The sequence below is a fragment of the Pungitius pungitius genome, chromosome 11 (genome assembly GCF_949316345.1).
Source record: "Pungitius pungitius chromosome 11, fPunPun2.1, whole genome shotgun sequence".
In the NCBI taxonomy this organism is placed as follows: Eukaryota; Metazoa; Chordata; class Actinopteri; order Perciformes; family Gasterosteidae; genus Pungitius; species Pungitius pungitius.
In genome coordinates, this window is record NC_084910.1 from 20,558,762 (window position 1) to 20,577,584 (window position 18,823).

Below are 18,823 nucleotides of genomic sequence, written 5' to 3' on the forward strand. Positions count from 1 at the left end.
GTGTCTCAGTAGTGTATGTGAGAGTGTTGAGTGTCTCAGTAGTGTGTGTGAGAGTGTTGAGTGTCTCAGTAGTGTGTGTGAGAGTGATGAGTGTCTCAGTAGTGTGTGTGAGAGTGTTGAGTGTCTCAGTAGTGTATGTGAGAGTGTTGAGTGTCTCAGTAGTGTGTGTGAGAGTGTTGAGTGTCTCAGTAGTGTGTGTGAGAGTGATGAGTGTCTCAGTAGTGTGTGTGAGTGTGATGAGTGTCTCAGTAGTGTGTGTGAGAGTGTTGAGTGTCTCAGTAGTGTGTGTGAGAGTGTTGAGTGTCTCAGTAGTGTGTGTGAGTGTGATGAGTGTCTCAGTAGTGTGTGTGAGAGTGTTGAGTGTCTCAGTAGTGTGTGTGAGTGTGATGAGTGTCTCAGTAGTGTGTGTGAGAGTGTTGAGTGTCTCAGTAGTGTGTGTGAGAGTGATGAGTGTCTCAGTAGTGTGTGTGAGTGTGATGAGTGTCTCAGTAGTGTGTGTGAGAGTGTTGAGTGTCTCAGTATTGTGTGTGAGAGGGTTGAGTGTCCCAGTAGTTACGTCCTAAACGGCCCCTCAACAACAACAAATTACTGATCATTTATTTTTATTGCATAGTCAGAAATCCTACACTTCCACCAGCACGTGAAGGCACCACCATGCACCTCGGACCACCACGTCACACTTAAGAGTGGCGTAACTTTCCCTGTTTGCTGCACCAATGGCGATTCCGGGGGGTGGCCTGGGGTGGCCATGGGCACCCCTGAAAGCTCATTGGCCACCCCTGTGGCCACCCCAGATCTGATAGGTAGTTGGTCAAGTTCGTCAACACAAGAAACAAGAGAAATGCTGTCAATCAATGATGACAGCTGAACAACTGATTTAGGGCCAGTTTTACATTTTTAACTAACACAGTAATGGTCGTACTGAGGCTGTGATAGCTGATTTCTGTTCAGCAGACGTTTGGCCATGCAGGTCACGTGACCCATGAGATGAGCGCATTGCACCTACCGCTGGTCTGTGAAGCAGGAGGACGGTCACAGTTTACTACAGCGACGACACAACAACGATAAAAACGCCGGAATCTGTCGTTTGAGAGGTATGGTCATTTAATGTTTAGTTATATCGTTGTTCCCTCTGAATGTGTAGGAAAAGTGACTCTGAAGATCTCAGTCATGAATTGTTGAACTTGCAGTGTTCCTTGAACCTCATAAGGATGTTTTTCACAAGCTTTTTCGTCTGTGCAAGATAGCCATAGCCCTCCAGCTGCTCAGCTCTTAAACTCATCAAGACCCATTTGCACACAACAATGACAGATGACAGACTGAGCAACCTGGGTGTTCTCAGCATTGAGGCTAGAAGAGCAAAGTCACTTGACATGGACAAATGTATTAATCTTTTCAATCTTTTCAATCACCAAAACGGGCAAATTCATCTGATAAGATGGATGAACCCAGAATTTGTCTAATGGTCTTGTTTTTGTGTTGTTAAGGTTTGCTTGGTTTATGTTACAACTGTTTATGTACAATTTTCACAAGTCACATTATGAAGAAGCACCTTAACCCTTTAGTTATATTTGGTCTGGTGGCATTGCATTGGACTAAGTCTTGTCTTGTGGTCTTGGCCCTATGGGAAAGCCTTTTGTAGCAGCAGAATGAGCAAAAGCAAGAACTAGCTACCTCTATTGCACTTTGTTACTATTTTTAGAATCCTCTATTGTTCATGAGAGTTTAAAGGTTTACGTAACATTACTTCATAGTATATACTTTGTTAAAATTAGTTTGGTTTTTGTTACAATAGTTTATGTATATGTAACGGATTGTATATAGGTTCTGTTAAATTGCTGCCTAAATGGGGACAGCGCCGTCTACCATGGCCACCCCGCACTAGCTTTGTGTCCCATCTTGGCCACCCCAGTAAAAATGTTCTGGATACGCCACTGCGCGGCACGCGTCTTCTTCTGCCGTCCCGAAGGTCACCCGCCTGCCCGAATGGAGTCACCTGCGGCCCCCTGGGTCTCTGCTCCGGACTGGCCTCGGACGCATCACTGGGCCGTCGTGACCGCGCTGTGTCTCGTCGCCGCCGTCTACAAGCTCGCGGCGCTGCTCGCGCAAAGGAGGCAGGCGCTGCGGAACGCGGAGTCCTTCCCGGGGCCCCGCACGCACTGGCTGTTTGGAAACGTCAGGGAGGTAACGCCGTCTTCGGGTCGAGGCCCTTTTGTAAAGTGCAGGGATAACAAAAATAAATTTTAAAAAGATGATTAAAGTAAACACGCGCAACCTATATAAGTATACGTTTGTGAAGCACGTGCCTGATGTACAAGTGTTTGTTCCAGTAAAAAAAGACTGATGGGTACTTTACACAAATACCTATTTTATGGAGCCTGAAAGTTTTGTTGTTGAACATTTAAAAATACAACGCTGTATTGAAAATAAAAATAGGTGGACGAAAAATATTTTCGGGTTGAAAATAGATTTGAGAATTTTTTTTTTCATTCTTCACTTGTATTTTTTTTTCAGGTTCAAAAATTGAAAAAAAAAATTTCTCATTCAGATTTTTTTTTCACATTCAGACTTTTACGCCTCTCTCAGTCGACGCCCTGCACCACATCAGGCTAAAATGTCTAAATGCGAAAAAAAGATCCGAATGCGAAAAAAAGGTTGAACCTGAAAAAAAAGTTTGGAATTCGAAAACAAATAAATTGAAGAATGAAAAAAATATATTTAATTCCAAAAAATAATAATACTGAGTCAAACATATATTCAACCCGAAATAATTTTTTGTCCAATAATTTTTATTTTGAATTGATTTTTCAATGTTCAACAACAAAACTTAAACGTTCAGGTTCACATTTTTTTCTCGAATGAACAAATCTTTTGACCTGGATTTGGCGCCATACTATTTCAGCATTTTATCTGCATCAGAAACATGTTATTCATTGGCAATGTGTGTTAACCTTTGAAATCGGTTGGATTGAAAGGTACCTCAAGCTTCCTTCATGTGTATATTTTTACTTTCAGTTTAAACAAGATGGGAATGACTTGGACAGGATTGTGAAATGGGGGGAGCACGACCCGTATGCTTTCCCCATATGGTTTGGTCCCTTTGTCTGTTACCTCAACATTCACCATCCGGATTACGTGAAAACTGTTTGGACGTCATCAGGCGAGTGAGCGGTTTATTCAAATGTTTTTATCTTCACTGATACGGCGCACTAGGAGAACAGTTTTATTAATTACCTCCCATGGGTGACATTCACACTTTACACAAACAAAGGTCATTGTAACGTAGTTTTAATGCGTTTGTCTCCCAACAGAGCCAAAAGATCGTGTCGCATACGGCTTCATTGAGGCGTGGATTGGTGAGACCACTCCTTCTCCAACCGCTTATTTCAGCACCAACAGATGTTCGTGTATTTGTTGAGCGGCGCCACTCACGCCGAGCGTACTTCCTGTGTCTGTCTTTAGGTGAAGGCTTATTGGTGTCAAACGGTCAGAAGTGGTTTAGACACAGGAGACTCCTAACCCCAGGTTTCCATTATGAGGTTCTGAAACCATACGTAGATCTGATGTCCGACTCCACTGTGACTATGCTGGTACGTTAATGAGGAGTTTTCTCCATAATACAGAACATAATAATTGCAATAAATGTATGACAATGACAAAGATAGAGATGTAACATCTGTTCTCTCCCCACCGGCAGGACAAATGGGAAAGATACGCAAAAAGCAATGAGTCCTTTGAGCTGTTCGAACACGTGAGCCTCATGACCCTGGACAGCATCCTGAAGTGCGCCTTCAGCGAAGACAGCCACTGCCAGACCGAGAGGTGAAGCCATTACGGACCTTTTCATAGGTTCTAGACCCGGTTCTCGTGTGTTTTCTGCTTCAGCTGCTGACGGTTCACGACGTTCTTGTTTCAGTGGAACGAATGCATACATCAAAGCGGTGTATGAGCTCAGTTACATCATCAACCTGCGGTTCCGGACGTTTCCGTACCACAGCGACCTCATTTTCTACCTCAGTCCACATGGCTTCAGATTTAGAAAAGCATGCAAGGTGGCTCACAGCCACACCGGTAAGATCTTCAAACATTTGCCAACCATCACTTATACTGGGTTTGATCAATTTGCAATTTAGCATGTCCATTATTATTTTACACGCTGCTGCAGTTTAACAATTGGCCTGGAAATGAACTCATGAATTGTTTTGTCCTTTTCGAAGAGGAAGTCATAAGAAAAAGAAAAGAAGCACTCAAAGGGGTGAATCGGCCCGACGGCATCCGAGCCAAGCGGAACTTGGACTTTCTGGACATCCTTCTCTCAGCAAGAGTATGTGTTGAATTCAGAAGTGTACACGTTTTCTCACGATCACGACACCTGTAATAAACTTATACACCGACTGCAGCAGCACCTTCCTGGAGGACACTGGATGGAAGACGGTATTGAGTCATTTAAAAGATTAAAAGACATAAAGCAAACAGCAACCAAACTTTAAAAACAGCCATTGTTAGACATCGATCCATTTGTGCGACCATCTGCCTTTAAAACCCACCGACGCTCCGCCCGAGACGTTCTTTGACTCATTTCTGTCTATTACCCGACGTCCAGGATGAGAACCAACAGGGTCTGTCAGACGAAGATCTACGAGCGGAGGTGGACACCTTCATGTTTGAGGGCCACGACACCACCGCCAGCGGCTTGTCGTTCATCCTCTACTCTCTGGCCTGCCAGCCGGAGCACCAGAGGCTCTGCAGGGAGGAGATCCTTCGAACCCTGGACGGAAGGGACACCCTCTCGTGGTAGGATGACACATTCTGCCACATGCAATTCCAGTCTGGACGGACAGCTAACACGCGTTTTTATTTTAAGGGAGGATCTCAGTAAAATTCCCTACACCACAATGTGCATAAAAGAATCCCTGCGCCTTTACCCCCCTGTGCCCGGAACGTCCAGAGTCACAACCAAACCCATGACCTTCTTTGATGGAAGGACTTTGGAAGCAGGTTTGTTGTTTTTGGAACGTTTACATGGACACTCGACTGGATGCTGCTTAGAGCAAAATAGATTTTATTATGTATTAACTTTGTCGGCCTGTCACAGCAAAGTATATTAACCGTTTAACACACAAAAAAAACTTTGTTACGTTTTTTTCTGCTTGGCAGGTTGTCTTGTTAGACCACATGTGTTTGGGATTCACAGGAATGCGTCTGTCTGGGAAAACCCGAATGTAAGTGACTGATGGTCCTCAGCCGCTCTTCGGTAAAGTACCGACCCGAGTTCAGGATGTGAGCGGACGGAAGCCGGTTTCAGGGCGACAAATGAAGAAACCGTGTCATTTACGTCAGTTTTCTTTATTTTGCAGGTCTTTGACCCGCTGCGTTTTCTTCCAGAGAATGTTTCCAAGAGGTCTCCACATGCATTCGTGCCCTTCTCAGCAGGACCGAGGTACGTCCCCACCTCATTATTTGAACTGGCTCTCCATGAGGAAGAGCTGCAGCAACTCTGTCTGATCGTGTGTCTCCAATTATTCTGCAGTGTGTTAATGTTTGACGCCTCCCCAGCTCCACCTTTTCACCAACACAGTACAAACTGTGAGGATCAAACCCCAAAGGGAAACGATTTGTGCAAATCCCTGCTACCAGCAGAAAAAAAGGCACTCGTTGACTGCACATGGACTCATGGGGAACATAAAAGTAAAACTTTACAGTACAAATGTCCTGCAGTAAGAACCCTTTTGCAACAGTTGGTTGCTAGTTAACGATTTTAACTCACTAGTTGATCATGAGTTCCATTGTGTCCACATTTACTGCAGGGCTTATCTTTGTGTTCCCCCTGCTCCAATGTCCGACCCTTTGAAAGATAATAAGACTCATTTGGTAATGACAGTCAATTTGATTTTAAATGTATTTTTCATGTTGCTGTCCTCTTATGTTTCCTCACGGTATTTCATTATATGAATCACTCATTTGTCATATTGTCTGCCCCTCCCACTCAGAAACTGCATTGGGCAGACCTTCGCCATGAATGAGCTGAAAGTGGCGACAGCCCTGACGCTGAGGAGATACCAGCTGATCGAGGACCCCACTCAGAGACCCAAGTTATTAGCTCAGCTGGTGCTCCGCTCGATCAATGGCATCCACATCAGGATCAAACCCGTGGACCAGTGAACCTGGAAGCATTACTCACTAAGAAAACTAATCACACAGAGATCAAGTAACTAAATCCAACAAGCAATTTAGAATCACAGTGAAATAACAAGTGTTTCTAAATACTCACTTCTATTTTTGAGGTGGGAATAATTGGCTAAAAAGTAAATTGTTTGTATTTTAGAAGTACGCCTGTGCTGGTGCACACAATGTTACCAGAGGTGGACGGTGAAGTAGTGTGGGGTGCAGTTGACAAAAATAAAGGTCAAAGTAATGAAATAAACAAAAGGTCCCTTTTCTTCTACACACCTATCCCTGCCTAACACAATCTATCCCTTAACCAGCTTACCTCTCTATGGCCAAAACTACAGGGGTGACCCCCGCCCAACTAACATAGTGTGTGTAACAAAGATTTACCTGCGTGATGCAAACCCATGGGCAGAACTACCTACCCCTTCTCCAGATCTCAGGTAGAGCACAACGGGATCTCACCCGACAGGATTCAAAACAAACAGAGTCTTTGACAGGCAATACAAAACACAAGAGCTCTCTCTTCTCTCTTCCTCCCCTCTGCAACCACTATGCTGGTTTATATAGGCCCCGAGCTTGTTAGCCGATTACTCCCCAGTTCTTCACCAGCCACACCTCCTCGCCAACAGCCAACCAGCCAGAGGTGGGACAAAGTCATTGTTATGCAAGTCACAAGTAAGTCTCAAGTCGTTGCCCTCGAGTCCCGAGTCAAGTCGAGTCAAAGATGAGGCAAGTCCCAAGTCGAGTCAAAAGTCAAAGCCAACAAGTCTCAAGTCGAGTCCAAAGTCTTACCATTTTGGTTTCGAGTCATTTCAAGTCCTCTTATTATAGTGGGGACGGGGAAACCTGGGTGATGGTGCGCTGCCTCACAGACCTAGACTACGTAGGGAAGGGTAATGGTGGATCGACTGTGACTGTGTTATAGTACTTTAAAACGGACGTTGACATAATGTTGGCGAGGATTTCCATCTGAGTCTGAATCCGGGTTGATACGGTCAAATGGAATGCAGTGATTGGATGTCGTGCAGGCAGCGCTCTCTGCATACAGGTGGCGCACATTTTTTTGACAGATGCAGATAAACAGAGCGGCGCGGCCGTGTGAAAATGTTTTCCCCCAGTTTTCATGGGAAGTAGCAAGTCTTCTCGAGTCAAAAGGCTCGAGTCCAAGTGAAGTCACGAGTCATCGATGTTAAAGTCCAAGTCGAGTTGCAAGTCTTTGTACGTTTTGTCGAGTCGAGTCTGAAGTCATCAAATTCATGACTCGAGTCTGACTCGAGTCCAAGTCTCATGACTCGAGTCCACACCTCTGCAACCAGCACACCTGTGAACTCCAAACACACAGAACGTCTCCGTTTACGAATGTAACCTTAGTTCCCTGAGGGGAACGAGACGCTGCGTGAAAACACTGCGGGAACGCCCCTGCGGGACCGCATCATGAAGCACGTGTGAAATCAGTCCTATGGCGAGCTGGTACGTCATAGGCGGGCGACGCCAGGACCAGGAAGCTACAAAGAGCCCCGAAACACAAGCCCATTCATCTCTGAACGGCCGTATCAAGTGCCACGGGCAAGCCGGGAGTATGGCAAGAACACGCAGCGTCTTGTTTCCCTCAGGGAACTAAGGTTACATATGTAACTGGAGACTCGAGCTGCATGAAAACGCTGTGGGAATGCCAATACCCACTCCGCCATATGAGCCAGTGACCGTAGTGTGAAGTCAGGGCGCACATTCTGACGAGAGCACCTGCGCTCCAAGCGTGGAGTTAAGGTCAAGACGATAAAACTTCACGAACGTGTGCGGCCAGGACCAGCCTGCCGCCATACAAACGTTGTGCAGTGAAACTTTACCCGACAAGAGGGCTTTAGAAGCCGCCATACCCCTGGTAGAATGGGCCCGGACAGCCAAAGGTGCGGGCTAACCGGCCGATTCATAGGCAAGTGAGATGGCCTCAACCACCCACTTGCTCATCCTCTGTTTAGACACAGGGCCCCCAGTGTTGGGTGGTCCGAAACATACGAACAGCTGTTCGGAACGTCTACACAGGGCAGTTCGTTGGACGAATGCGTCTAGAGCCCTAGCCGGGCAGAGGAGGTTCAGCTTCGCTTGGTCAGACGTCAGGAAAGGAGGAGGACAGAAGGCCTGCAGCACAATAGGCCCGACCGAACTGGACAGCGCCTTAGGAATACAGCCGGTAGAAGGCAGTAGAAACGCCTTTACCATACCGGGTGCAAATTCCAATCACGAAGGAGCCACCGAGAGGGCTTGCAGATCTCCAATTCTTTTGAGGGAAGAAATGGCAAGCAGGAAGATGGTCTTAAGAGCCACATATGTCACTGCGACCTCTTTGATCGGCTCGAACGGAGCACCGGAGAGACCCTCTAGCATGATGGCCATGTCCCAAGACGGTACTCTTGTGTGGGCTGCTGGCCTCAGCCTCAGAGTGCCACGAAGGAAGCGAGATACCAGTGGGTGTCTCCCCAGAGAACGCCCATTCTGTGGGGCATGGGCCACCGACAAGTCCGCCACGTATAACGATGGACCCCGACGCCTGCGAAAGCAAGTCCGCCCTGATCGGAATCTCCAAGGGAGGACCAACGAGGAGAGATATCAGGTCCGCAAACCATACTCGGGCGGCCAGTACTGGGCTACTAGCAGTAGACTGACACCGTCCTGACGGACCCTCTCCAGAACCCCTGGGAGCAGAGCAACCGGGGGAAAAGCGTACAGGCGTGACCTCGGCCAAGCCTGCCACCATTGCATCCGCCCCTGGCGATGCAGCAGAGTCCGTACCTCCTGCTCCATTACCACAGCCTGCTGGGGGCCTACCACTGTGGGTAGAGCCCCTCTGAATCAAGGCGGCCGCCTCTTGAACTGGATGGCATAACCCCTGTCAATTGTACACAGGACCCATTGAGATACATTGGGGAGGGCTCGCCACTCTCCCAGAAACTCTCTTAAGGGTACCAGCCTCTCGGGACAGGCCTCTGGAACTCTCGGGTCTGCAGACACAGTGCCCTGTAACCGCGCACTGGCAGGGAAACACTGGTCTAGTAGCACCGGAACCCTCCTCGGAGGGAGCGAGCAACCCTCAGGCTCGCGCTCGTTGGGGCCGGCCGTGCCCCGAAACGATGGCGGGGACAGCAGCCTGACCCCTGGAGAGTACCGGGAGGATGGGGGCACCGGATAGTGCAGTAAAGCCCTGTCCCTCCCGGTGGGGATCACCCTCCGGGCCCTGGTGACCATGGCGTCAGGGCCGCTTAGACTATGCCTTCTTGGCGGCAGCGACCGTCCTCAGACCAGCCCTACCACGCAAAGACACCGTCTGAGAGCGCCGCGTCCCAGCCCCGCCTCGGCAAGGGGGTGCGCGTGACACCACACTCACTTGCTGTGCCAGGTAATGCGCGCTCATCGACGGCCGGCGCTGCCCCTTCTCACGAACAGCCCCGAGGACGCGGCGACGGAGGGGAAGGAATTTATTAAATGCTGCTGCTTGCCACCTCTCATCGTGGAACCTATCCACGACCGTATCAATGGCGTCCCCAAAGAGAGCTGACGGGGAGAGAGGGGCGTCAAGGAGGAAGGACTTGTCCTTCTCCCTCATATTCGACTGGCTGGGCCACAGGTGCCTCTTTGTGGCTACCAGGGCTCCCATGAAGCGGCCCACCGACTTGGCCGTCTCCTTAGTGGCGCGCAAAGCCATGTCCGCCGTGTGCCATAGTTCTCGCATTACCTCCGGAGTTAATTCCCTCCCCTTGGCCACGTCCGCAAACAGCTCCGCCCGATATGCTTGAACTAACGCCATCGTATGCAGGCAGGAAGCTGCCTGCCCTGCCGCCGAATAAGCTTTGCCAACCAGCGTAGAGGTAGTCCTCAAAGGCTTGGTGGGCAATGCCGGTGTCCTAAACGGCGCAGCCGCGGGAGATAAATGGCTCGCCAGTACCTCTTCCGCGACCGGCATGCTACCGTAACCGTACCGTTTAGCCTCAGCCACGGATGAGTACAGTGAAGTACGCGGGTTATATGCGCTGACGTCCGTAAAGAAAGACAAACACCGGCGAGGAGGTACTCCACGGGGAAGGCAGATCTGTTCATGCCACTTACTTGATGTAGTAGGCTCCTGCCTATCCGCCGGGCCAGTCAATGCTGAGCTTCTCAGCAACTCGGGCGAGTACCTCCAACAGCTCCTCGTATTTTTTCCTCTTTATCTCCAACAGCTCCTCGGCCGCGGGGGAATGAGGTGGCGTGCCCTCAGCCTCCACCGCCTCAATGCTAACCACATCCAGTTCCTCAGAGCTAGATGGCTGTGTGAGTGGTGTCTCATCCTGGGTGGAAGGATCCGCCATGCGTGCTTCTGATGCCCGGTATGAGGTCCTGGATCCTGTGGCTGTGAGAAGCGTTGCTTGCTACTACCCATCGTCAGAATTACACACGCACTTGATGAAGGCACAGAGATGAATGGGCTTGTGTTTCGGGGCTCTTTGTGCTTCCTGGTCCTGGAGTCGCCCGCCTATGACGTACCATATGGGACATATAGCAAACGGTTAGATGAGTAGTGACGGGGTTGGGGTTGAGTGTGACAGGGGGCTGGGGGGCCTCAGGGGCCAGGTCCACCTCTGCCGCCGGATTGGGGAAGGGCAGAGGAAGCCCTCCTGCATGGAAGCTCCTCCCGGAGCTCCCGTGGGCTGGTTCTCGTGAGCCCATGGAGCATTGACAGCTGCAAACAAGTAGTGGATTAATGCTCATCTGATCAGAGAACGAAGGGTCTGTCCCTCTGTTGTAATTTGAACTTCAAAAAGCATGCGCTGGTTTGTGAATGAGTGTTCCCAATTAGAATGTTCACACTGCACCTTCATTCTGGAGCAGAAGAAGCTTTGATGTTGCTCTATTCCTTTCTCGTCTTTATAATACAGCAGTCTTGGTGCATTATGGTCACCTTTTTTGTAGAACCGTTTGATGGAGTTTAAATGGCTTTTGTGAAGCGAACAAGGAATCACAGCTTGACATCCCAGCGAGAACACCAGGTCAGTTTTGGCTGCCAAATAGAAGCGTCTCATTACACTTACAATAGTGTAACATATAAATAGTGTAATGAGTACACAAATTGCATCCTAAATGCAGTGTAATGTGAAATATTTTGTCAGTTACTTACTGTTTCTCGAGGTAGAGGCCGATGAGCTCAAAAAAATAAGTAGAAAAACTAGGACCTTCAACATTGTGCTTGAGGCACTCAGACTAAAGTGAAGTGAAACGCCCTCTCGCTGGTTAACGACTCATCAACATCCTCATCCGAGAGCCTGCTTTGCACCACGAGGTTTTAGACTCAGCCTAACGACCAAATTCACAGGGGCTCATCGGAAGTGGTCCAACAGACAATGCGGGGGAACTTTTTTTCTCACGCTGTGATATGATTTATTGTCCTTCTGCATATGTGTTAGGATACAGCATGTGCATCAGTGTCACTAATACTGCTGAAGACGTCAGTAAACAGCTGAGTAAACAGTGAGTTTGTTTATTTTTAGGATTCAGTACCAAACAACGTGTAGGGGTGAAGAAATTGCACAAATCACCTGTTGGTCTGATGCTGGAGCCGATTGGCTTTACTTCACCTAGGTTTGGTTACATGTACATCTAACACTTTGCTCAAAAGCACTACAAAATCTTTTTTTAAATACACTAAAAAAACAACAACAACAACAACAACAAATCACTGATCATTTCTCTTTATAGCATTCTCAGAAATCCTACACTTCCACCAGAACGTGAAGGCACCACCATGCAGTCAGCCGGAGAGCCTTTTCCTACCATCTCGGACGATTACGTCACACTTGAGGCGTAACTTTCCTGTTCGCTGCACGCGTCTTCTTCTGTCGTCCCGAATGGAGTCACCTGCGGCCCCCTGGGTCTCTGCTCCGGACTGGCCTCGGACGCATCACTGGGCCGTCGTGACCGCGCTGTGTCTCGTCGCCGCCGTCTACAAGCTCGCGGCGCTGCTCGCGCAAAGGAGGCACGCGCTGCGGAACGCGGAGTCCTTCCCGGGGCCCCGCGCGCACTGGCTGTTTGGAAACGTCAGGGAGGTAACGCCGTCTTCGGGTCGAGGCCCTTTTGTAAAGCGCAGGGATAACAAAAATACATTTTAAAAAGATGATTAAAGTAAACACTCACAACCTCTGAAGTATACGTTTGTGAAGCACGTGCCTGATGTACAAGTGTTTGTTCCAGTAAAAAAAGACTGATGGGTACTTTACACAAATGCCTATTTTATGGAGCCTGAAAGTTCTGTTGTTGAACATTGAAAATAAAAATAGGTGGACGAAAAATATTTTCGGGTTGAATATAGATTTGACTGTTGACTTTTTTGAATAAAATATTTTTTTTTTCATTCTTCACTTGTATTTTTTTTTTCAGGTTCAAAAATTTAAATTTCAGGTTCAAAACTTTTTTTTCACATTCAGACTTTTACGCCTCTCTCAGTCGACGCCCTGCGCCACATCAGGCTAAAAAGTCTAAATGTGAAAAAAAGATCCGAATGCGAAAAAAAATATTTGAACCTGAAAAAAAAGTTTGGAATCCGAAAACAAATAAATACAAGTGAAGAACGAAAAAAATATATTTTATTCCAAAAAATAATAAAACAGTCAAAATTATATTCAGCCCGAAATAATTTTTTGTCCAATAATTTTTATTTTGAATAGATTTTTCAATTTTACATTACATTTCATTTAGCTGACGCTTTTATCCAAAGCGACTTACAATAAGTGCATTTCCACATAGAGATACAAACTCAGAAGAACAAGTAACAAGAAAGTACAATTTTCATCAAATAAGCAGTTTCAAAACATGTTATAGAAAAGTGCCATTATAAGTACAATTTAAGTGCTATCATTTGTTAGTGCTACGGTTTGCTAGTGTTTTAGTCAAGGTAGAGTCTAAAGAGGTGTCTCTTGAGTTTTCGACGGAAGATGTAGAGGCTCTCTGCAGTCCTGATGTCATCGGAGAGCTCATTCCATCTGGGAGCAGGACAGCAAAGAGTCGCCATCTCACCGAGTGCTTTTCTCTCAGTGAGGGAGGAACAAGCCGCTTGGCAGATGCAGAGCAGAGTGTGCGGGTTGGGATGTAGGGTTTCCTGGATGTAAACTGGACCCGATCCATTCACAGCATGGTACGTCAGTACCAATGTTTTGAACTGGATGCGGGCAGCCACTGGTAACCAATGAAGAGAACGGAGAAGTGGTGTGTTGTGGAAGTATTTCGGAAGGTTGAAGACCAGTCGAGCTGCTGCATTCTGGATGAGCTGCAGTGGTCGTATGGCGGTACCTGGGAGACCTGCCAGGAGAGAGTTACAGTAGTCAAGGCGGGAGATGACAAGAGACTGAATCAGTACCGGTGCCGCCTTCTGAGTGAGAAGGGGTCGTATTCTCCTGATGTTGTAGAGCGTGTATCTACAGGATCGTGTCGTCGCTGCGATGTTGGCAGTCAGGGAGAGTTGGGAGTCAAGCGTCACGCCGAGGTTCCTGGCACTCTGAGTGGGCGTTAACACGGAGTCGCCAAAGTTAACGGTCAGGTCCTGAGTGGGCAAGTTTTTTCCAGGGAAGAAAAGTAGTTTGGTCTTATCGGGGTTGATCTTCAGGTGATGAGCGGACATCCACTTGGAGATGTCAGTCAGACATGCAGAGATCCGTGCCGCCACCTGAGTGTCCGAGTCGGGGAAGGAGAGAATTAGTTGGGTGTCGTCGGCATAGCTGTGATAGGAAAAACCGTGCGAGCGAATGACGGAGCCAAGGGAGTTGGTGTAAATTGAGAAGAGGAGGGGACCTAGGACGGAGCCCTGAGGAACTCCAGTAGTAAGAGTACAAAGTTCCGACACCGATCCTCTCCAAGTTACCCGGTAGGTGCGACCATCAAGGTAGGATGAGAGAAGAGAGAGCGCGGAACCTGTGACACCAAGTTCCTGAAGGGCGGAGATAAGGATCTGGTGGTTTACTGTGTCGAATGCGGCAGAAGGGTCCAGAAGGATGAGGACGGAGGAGAGAGAGCGGCTCTAGCAGCGTGGAGATGATCCGCGACAGCGAGGAGAGCAGTCTCTGTGAAATGGCCCGCCTTGAAGCCCGACTGGTGGGGGTCAAGAAGGTTGTTACTATGAAGATAAGAGGAGAGTTCAACAACAAAACTTAAACGTTGAGGTTCACATTTTTTTTCTCGAATGAACAAATCTTTTGACCTGGATTTGGCGCCATACTATTTCAGCATTTTATCTGCATCAGAAACATGTTATTCATTGGCAATGTGTGTTAACCTTTGAAATAGGTTGGATTGACAGGTACCTCAAGCTTCCTTGATGTGTATATTTTTACTTTCAGTTTAAACAAGATGGGAATGACTTGGACAGGGTTGTGAAATGGGGGGAGCACGACCCGTATGCTTTCCCCATATGGTTTGGTCCCTTTGTCTGTTACCTCAACATTCACCATCCGGATTACGTGAAAACTGTTTGGACGTCATCAGGCGAGTGAGCGGTTTATTCAAATGTTTTTATCTTCACTGATACGGCGCACTAGGAGAACAGTTTTATTAATTACCTCCCATGGGTGACATTCACACTTTACACAAACAAAGGTCATTGTAACGTAGTTTTAATGCGTTTGTCTCCCAACAGAGCCAAAAGATCGTGTCGCATATAGCTTCATTGAGGCGTGGATTGGTGAGACCACTCCTTCTCCAACCGCTTATTTCAGCACCAACAGATGTTCGTGTATTTGTTGAGCGGCGCCACTCACGCCGAGCGTACTTCCTGTGTCTGTCTTTAGGTGAAGGCTTATTGGTGTCAAAAGGTCAGAAGTGGTTTAGACACAGGAGACTCCTAACCCCAGGTTTCCATTATGAGGTTCTGAAACCATACGTAGATCTGATGTCCGACTCCACTGTGACTATGCTGGTACGTTAATGAGGAGTTTTCTCCATAATACAGAACATAATAATTGCAATAAATGTATGACAATGACAAAGATAGAGATGTAACATCTGTTCTCTCCCCACCGGCAGGACAAATGGGAAAGATACGCAAAAAGCAATGAGTCCTTTGAGCTGTTCGAACACGTGAGCCTCATGACCCTGGACAGCATCCTGAAGTGCGCCTTCAGCGACGACAGCCACTGCCAGACCGAGAGGTGAAGCCATTACGGACCTTTTCATAGGTTCTAGACCCGGTTCTCGTGTGTTTTCTGCTTCAGCTGCTGACGGTTCACGACGTTCTTGTTTCAGTGGAACGAATGCATACATCAAAGCGGTGTATGAGCTCAGTTACATCATCAACCTGCGGTTCCGGACGTTTCCGTACCACAGCGACCTCATTTTCTACCTCAGTCCACATGGCTTCAGATTTAGAAAAGCATGCAAGGTGGCTCACAGCCACACCGGTAAGATCTTCAAACATTTGCCAACCATCACTTATACTGGGTTTGATCAATTTGCAATTTAGCATGTCCATTATTATTTTACACGCTGCTGCAGTTTAACAATTGGCCTGGAAATGAACTCATGAATTGTTTTGTCCTTTTCGAAGAGGAAGTCATAAGAAAAAGAAAAGAAGCACTCAAAGGGGTGAATCGGCCCGACGGCATCCGAGCCAAGCGGAACTTGGACTTTCTGGACATCCTTCTCTCAGCAAGAGTATGTGTTGAATTCACGTTTTCTCACGATCACGACACCTGTAATAAACTTATACACCGACTGCAGCAGCACCTTTCTGGAGGACACTGGATGGAAGACGGTATTGAGTCATTTAAAAGATGAAAAGACATAAAGCAAACAGCAACCAAACTTTAAAAACAGCCATTGTTAGACATCGATCCATTTGTGCGACCATCTGCCTTTAAAACCCACCGACGCTCCGCCCGAGACGTTCTTTGACTCATTTCTGTCTATTACCCGACGTCCAGGATGAGAACCAACAGGGTCTGTCAGACGAAGATCTACGAGCGGAGGTGGACACCTTCATGTTTGAGGGCCACGACACCACCGCCAGCGGCTTGTCGTTCATCCTCTACTCTCTGGCCTGCCAGCCGGAGCACCAGAGGCTCTGCAGGGAGGAGATCCTTCGAACCCTGGACGGAAGGGACACCCTCTCGTGGTAGGATGACACATTCTGCCACATGCAATTCCAGTCTGGACGGACAGCCAACATCCGTCTGTTTTTTATTTTAAGGGAGGATCTCGGTAAAATTCCCTACACCACAATGTGCATAAAAGAATCCCTGCGCCTTTACCCCCCTGTGCCCGGAACGTCCAGAGTCACAACCAAACCCATGACCTTCTTTGATGGAAGGACTTTGGAAGCAGGTTTGTTGTTTTTGGAACGTTTACATGGACACTCGACTGGATGCTGCTTAGAGCAAAATAGATTTTATTATGTATCAACTTATCGGCGTGTCACAGCAAAGTATATTAACCGTTTAACACACGCACTTTACGTGGTTATAGCAGGCTAAGTTTTTCTCTCATTGGCAGGTTGTCTTGTTGGAACAAGTGTGTTTGGGATTCACAGGAATGCGTCTGTCTGGGAAAACCCGAATGTAAGTGACTGATGGTCCTCAGCCGCTCTTCGGTAAAGTACCGACCCGAGTTCAGGATGTGAGCGGACGGAAGCCGGTTTCAGGGCGACAAATGAAGAAACCGTGTCATTTACGTCAGTTTTCTTTATTTTGCAGGTCTTTGACCCGCTGCGTTTTCTCCCAGAGAATGTTTCCAAGAGGTCTCCACATGCATTCGTGCCCTTCTCAGCAGGACCGAGGTACGTCCCCACCTCATTATTTGAACTGGCTCTCCATGAGGAAGAGCTGCAGCAACTCTGTCTGATCGTGTGTCTCCAATTATTCTGCAGTGTGTTAATGTTTGACCCCTCCCCAGCTCCACCTTTTCACCAACACAGTACAAACTGTGAGGATCAAACCCCAAAGGGAAACGATTTGTGCAAATCCCTGCTACCAGCAGAAAAAAAGGCACTCGTTGACTGCACATGGACTCATGGGGAACATAAAAGTAAAACTTTACAGTACAAATGTCCTGCAGTAAGAACCCTTTTGCAACAGTTGGTTGCTAGTTAACGATTTTAACTCACTAGTTGATCATGAGTTCCATTGTGTCCACATTTACTGCAGGGCTTATCTTTGTGTTCCCCCTGCTCCAATGTCCGACCCTTTGAAAGATAATAAGACTCATTTGGTAATGACTTTCAATTTGATTTTAAATGTATTTTTCATGTTGCTGTCCTCTTATGTTTCCTCACAGTATTTCATTATATGAATCACTCATTTGTCATATTGTCTCCCCCCCCACTCAGAAACTGCATTGGGCAGACCTTCGCCATGAATGAGCTGAAAGTGGCGACAGCCCTGACGCTGAGGAGATACCAGCTGATCGAGGACCCCACTCAGAGACCCAAGTTATTAGCTCAGCTGGTGCTCCGCTCGATCAATGGCATCCACATCAGGATCAAACCCGTGGACCAGTGAACCTGGAAGCATTACTCACTAAGAAAACTAATCACACAGAGATCAAGTAACTAAATCCAACAAGCAATTTAGAATCACAGTGAAATAACAAGTGTTTCTAAATACTCACTTCTATTTTTGAGGTGGGAATAATTGGCTAAAAAGTAAATTGTTTGTATTTTAGAAGTATTCTCTCATACTGGAACGGACACTTTTTTAGCAAAAAAATAAAGCCTAAATCACGAGTACAAAATGGGTTCATAACTGTTTGTAAAAGCACTTTCCACCATAATACATTTTGTGGGAGTTGGTTTTTATTGTGGGTGAAAGGTCATAGGTCAAAGCCACAAAAAGTAGCGTGAACTTTCACACTACTGATCAAAGTTTAATTGAATTAAAACTTGTAATAGCTTTGCATGAACATTTACTTTGACTGGCACCACTGGAACTCATTTGAATCGGGTTCAAAGTATCACGAGGTAACCGGGTCAACGGATGACTCAAGAACAGAGTCTTTGTCAGGTTATCTGTTCACAGCCCTTTGAAATCCAATTCAACATTATTGAATCCCATCTGAAAACAATGCAGTTTTCAGTCAAAAGTAATTCATCTTTTATTTACAGTCATTACAAAACCCCCAAGAACAAAGTCAGGTTGTAAAAGTAAACCACCTTGCATTGACCTCCGACCTTTCACTTAGAAGATCCCACGAAATGGCCCATTGAACTTTCTATTGAACGGATCATCATTAGCGGCGACTTGATGCTAACCCAACAGAGTCATGTGACATTTACCATCCTTAGAACTTGTGTTTACAAGTAGGATGTATATTGGCCACCAGTTAAGTGAGGATACCATTTAACCTTTTACACAACGCCCCGACTGTTTGACATGAATAACTGATCCTGTTACTGTGTCTTAAGTCACTTCAGGGGAAAAGTGTTTAAATACACTGTATGCTTCTGTAGGTGAAAGATAATAACATGCTAATGACCATCAAAATATCCTAAATCCAAACCTTTTCACTACCTCTCAGTGTTGGGTTTTTGTTACTATGCTGCCGTTCCTATTAAAAAAAAACTAAACTCCATCAATATACAATAGTCCAATGTCAGCTGACTTAGAAAACTGTAAAATTCTTGTATTTACAGTATACTACAAACACT

General features: G+C 46.9%; 2 protein-coding genes across 6 annotated transcripts; both read left to right on the plus strand.

Annotated features, from left to right (window-relative positions):
* Positions 1–896: 896 nt before the first annotated feature.
* On the plus strand, positions 897–7,639 carry LOC119197896 (cytochrome P450 4B1-like). Of its 3 annotated transcripts, none has more exons than XM_037454583.2 (15): positions 897–1,094; positions 1,913–2,184; positions 3,016–3,160; positions 3,312–3,356; positions 3,463–3,590; positions 3,698–3,822; positions 3,917–4,071; positions 4,218–4,324; positions 4,604–4,794; positions 4,865–4,998; positions 5,158–5,222; positions 5,358–5,440; positions 5,531–5,688; positions 5,808–5,871; positions 5,991–6,122. In XM_037454583.2, exons 2-14 carry the CDS (start codon positions 1,918–1,920, stop codon positions 5,849–5,851), a joined length of 1,647 nt encoding a protein of 548 aa, XP_037310480.2. In that variant the 5' UTR covers positions 897–1,094; positions 1,913–1,917; the 3' UTR covers positions 5,852–5,871; positions 5,991–6,122. The 3 variants fall into 3 exon arrangements, with proteins under 3 accessions (XP_037310480.2, XP_062421656.1, XP_037310482.2); XM_062565672.1 differs by having other exon boundaries at positions 1,970–2,184; XM_037454585.2 differs by lacking the exons at positions 5,531–5,688; positions 5,808–5,871 and having other exon boundaries at positions 903–1,094; positions 5,991–7,639.
* A 3,123-nt stretch (positions 7,640–10,762) lies between these two features.
* Positions 10,763–17,918, plus strand: LOC119197897 (cytochrome P450 4B1). Of its 3 annotated transcripts, XR_005114458.2 has the most exons (14): positions 10,765–12,245; positions 14,529–14,673; positions 14,825–14,869; positions 14,976–15,103; positions 15,211–15,335; positions 15,430–15,584; positions 15,731–15,837; positions 16,107–16,297; positions 16,373–16,506; positions 16,675–16,739; positions 16,875–16,957; positions 17,074–17,205; positions 17,325–17,388; positions 17,507–17,638. XR_005114458.2 is itself a non-coding variant. In XM_037454587.2 (12 exons), exons 1-12 carry the CDS (start codon positions 12,048–12,050, stop codon positions 17,676–17,678), a joined length of 1,548 nt encoding a protein of 515 aa, XP_037310484.2. In that variant the 5' UTR covers positions 10,865–12,047; the 3' UTR covers positions 17,679–17,918. The 3 variants fall into 3 exon arrangements, 1 of the variants encoding a protein (XP_037310484.2); XM_037454587.2 differs by lacking the exons at positions 17,074–17,205; positions 17,325–17,388 and having other exon boundaries at positions 10,865–12,245; positions 17,507–17,918; XR_005114459.2 differs by lacking the exons at positions 16,675–16,739; positions 17,074–17,205; positions 17,325–17,388 and having other exon boundaries at positions 10,763–12,245; positions 17,507–17,555.
* Positions 17,919–18,823: the final 905 nt, after the last annotated feature.

Excerpts from the sequence above, each read along its gene's own strand:
- LOC119197896 (XM_037454583.2), top strand. The coding sequence starts at position 1,918 with ATGTTCTGGATACGCCACTGCGCGGCACGCGTCTTCTTCTGCCGTCCC. Across the intron at positions 3,357-3,462 it reads CTTCATTGAGGCGTGGATTG|GTGAAGGCTTATTGGTGTCA; the intron begins GTGAGACCACTC and ends GTCTGTCTTTAG. Across the intron at positions 5,441-5,530 it reads CCCTTCTCAGCAGGACCGAG|TGTGTTAATGTTTGACGCCT; the intron begins GTACGTCCCCAC and ends ATTATTCTGCAG.
- LOC119197897 (XM_037454587.2), top strand. The coding sequence starts at position 12,048 with ATGGAGTCACCTGCGGCCCCCTGGGTCTCTGCTCCGGACTGGCCTCGG. Across the intron at positions 14,870-14,975 it reads CTTCATTGAGGCGTGGATTG|GTGAAGGCTTATTGGTGTCA; the intron begins GTGAGACCACTC and ends GTCTGTCTTTAG. Across the intron at positions 15,104-15,210 it reads ACTCCACTGTGACTATGCTG|GACAAATGGGAAAGATACGC; the intron begins GTACGTTAATGA and ends CCCCACCGGCAG.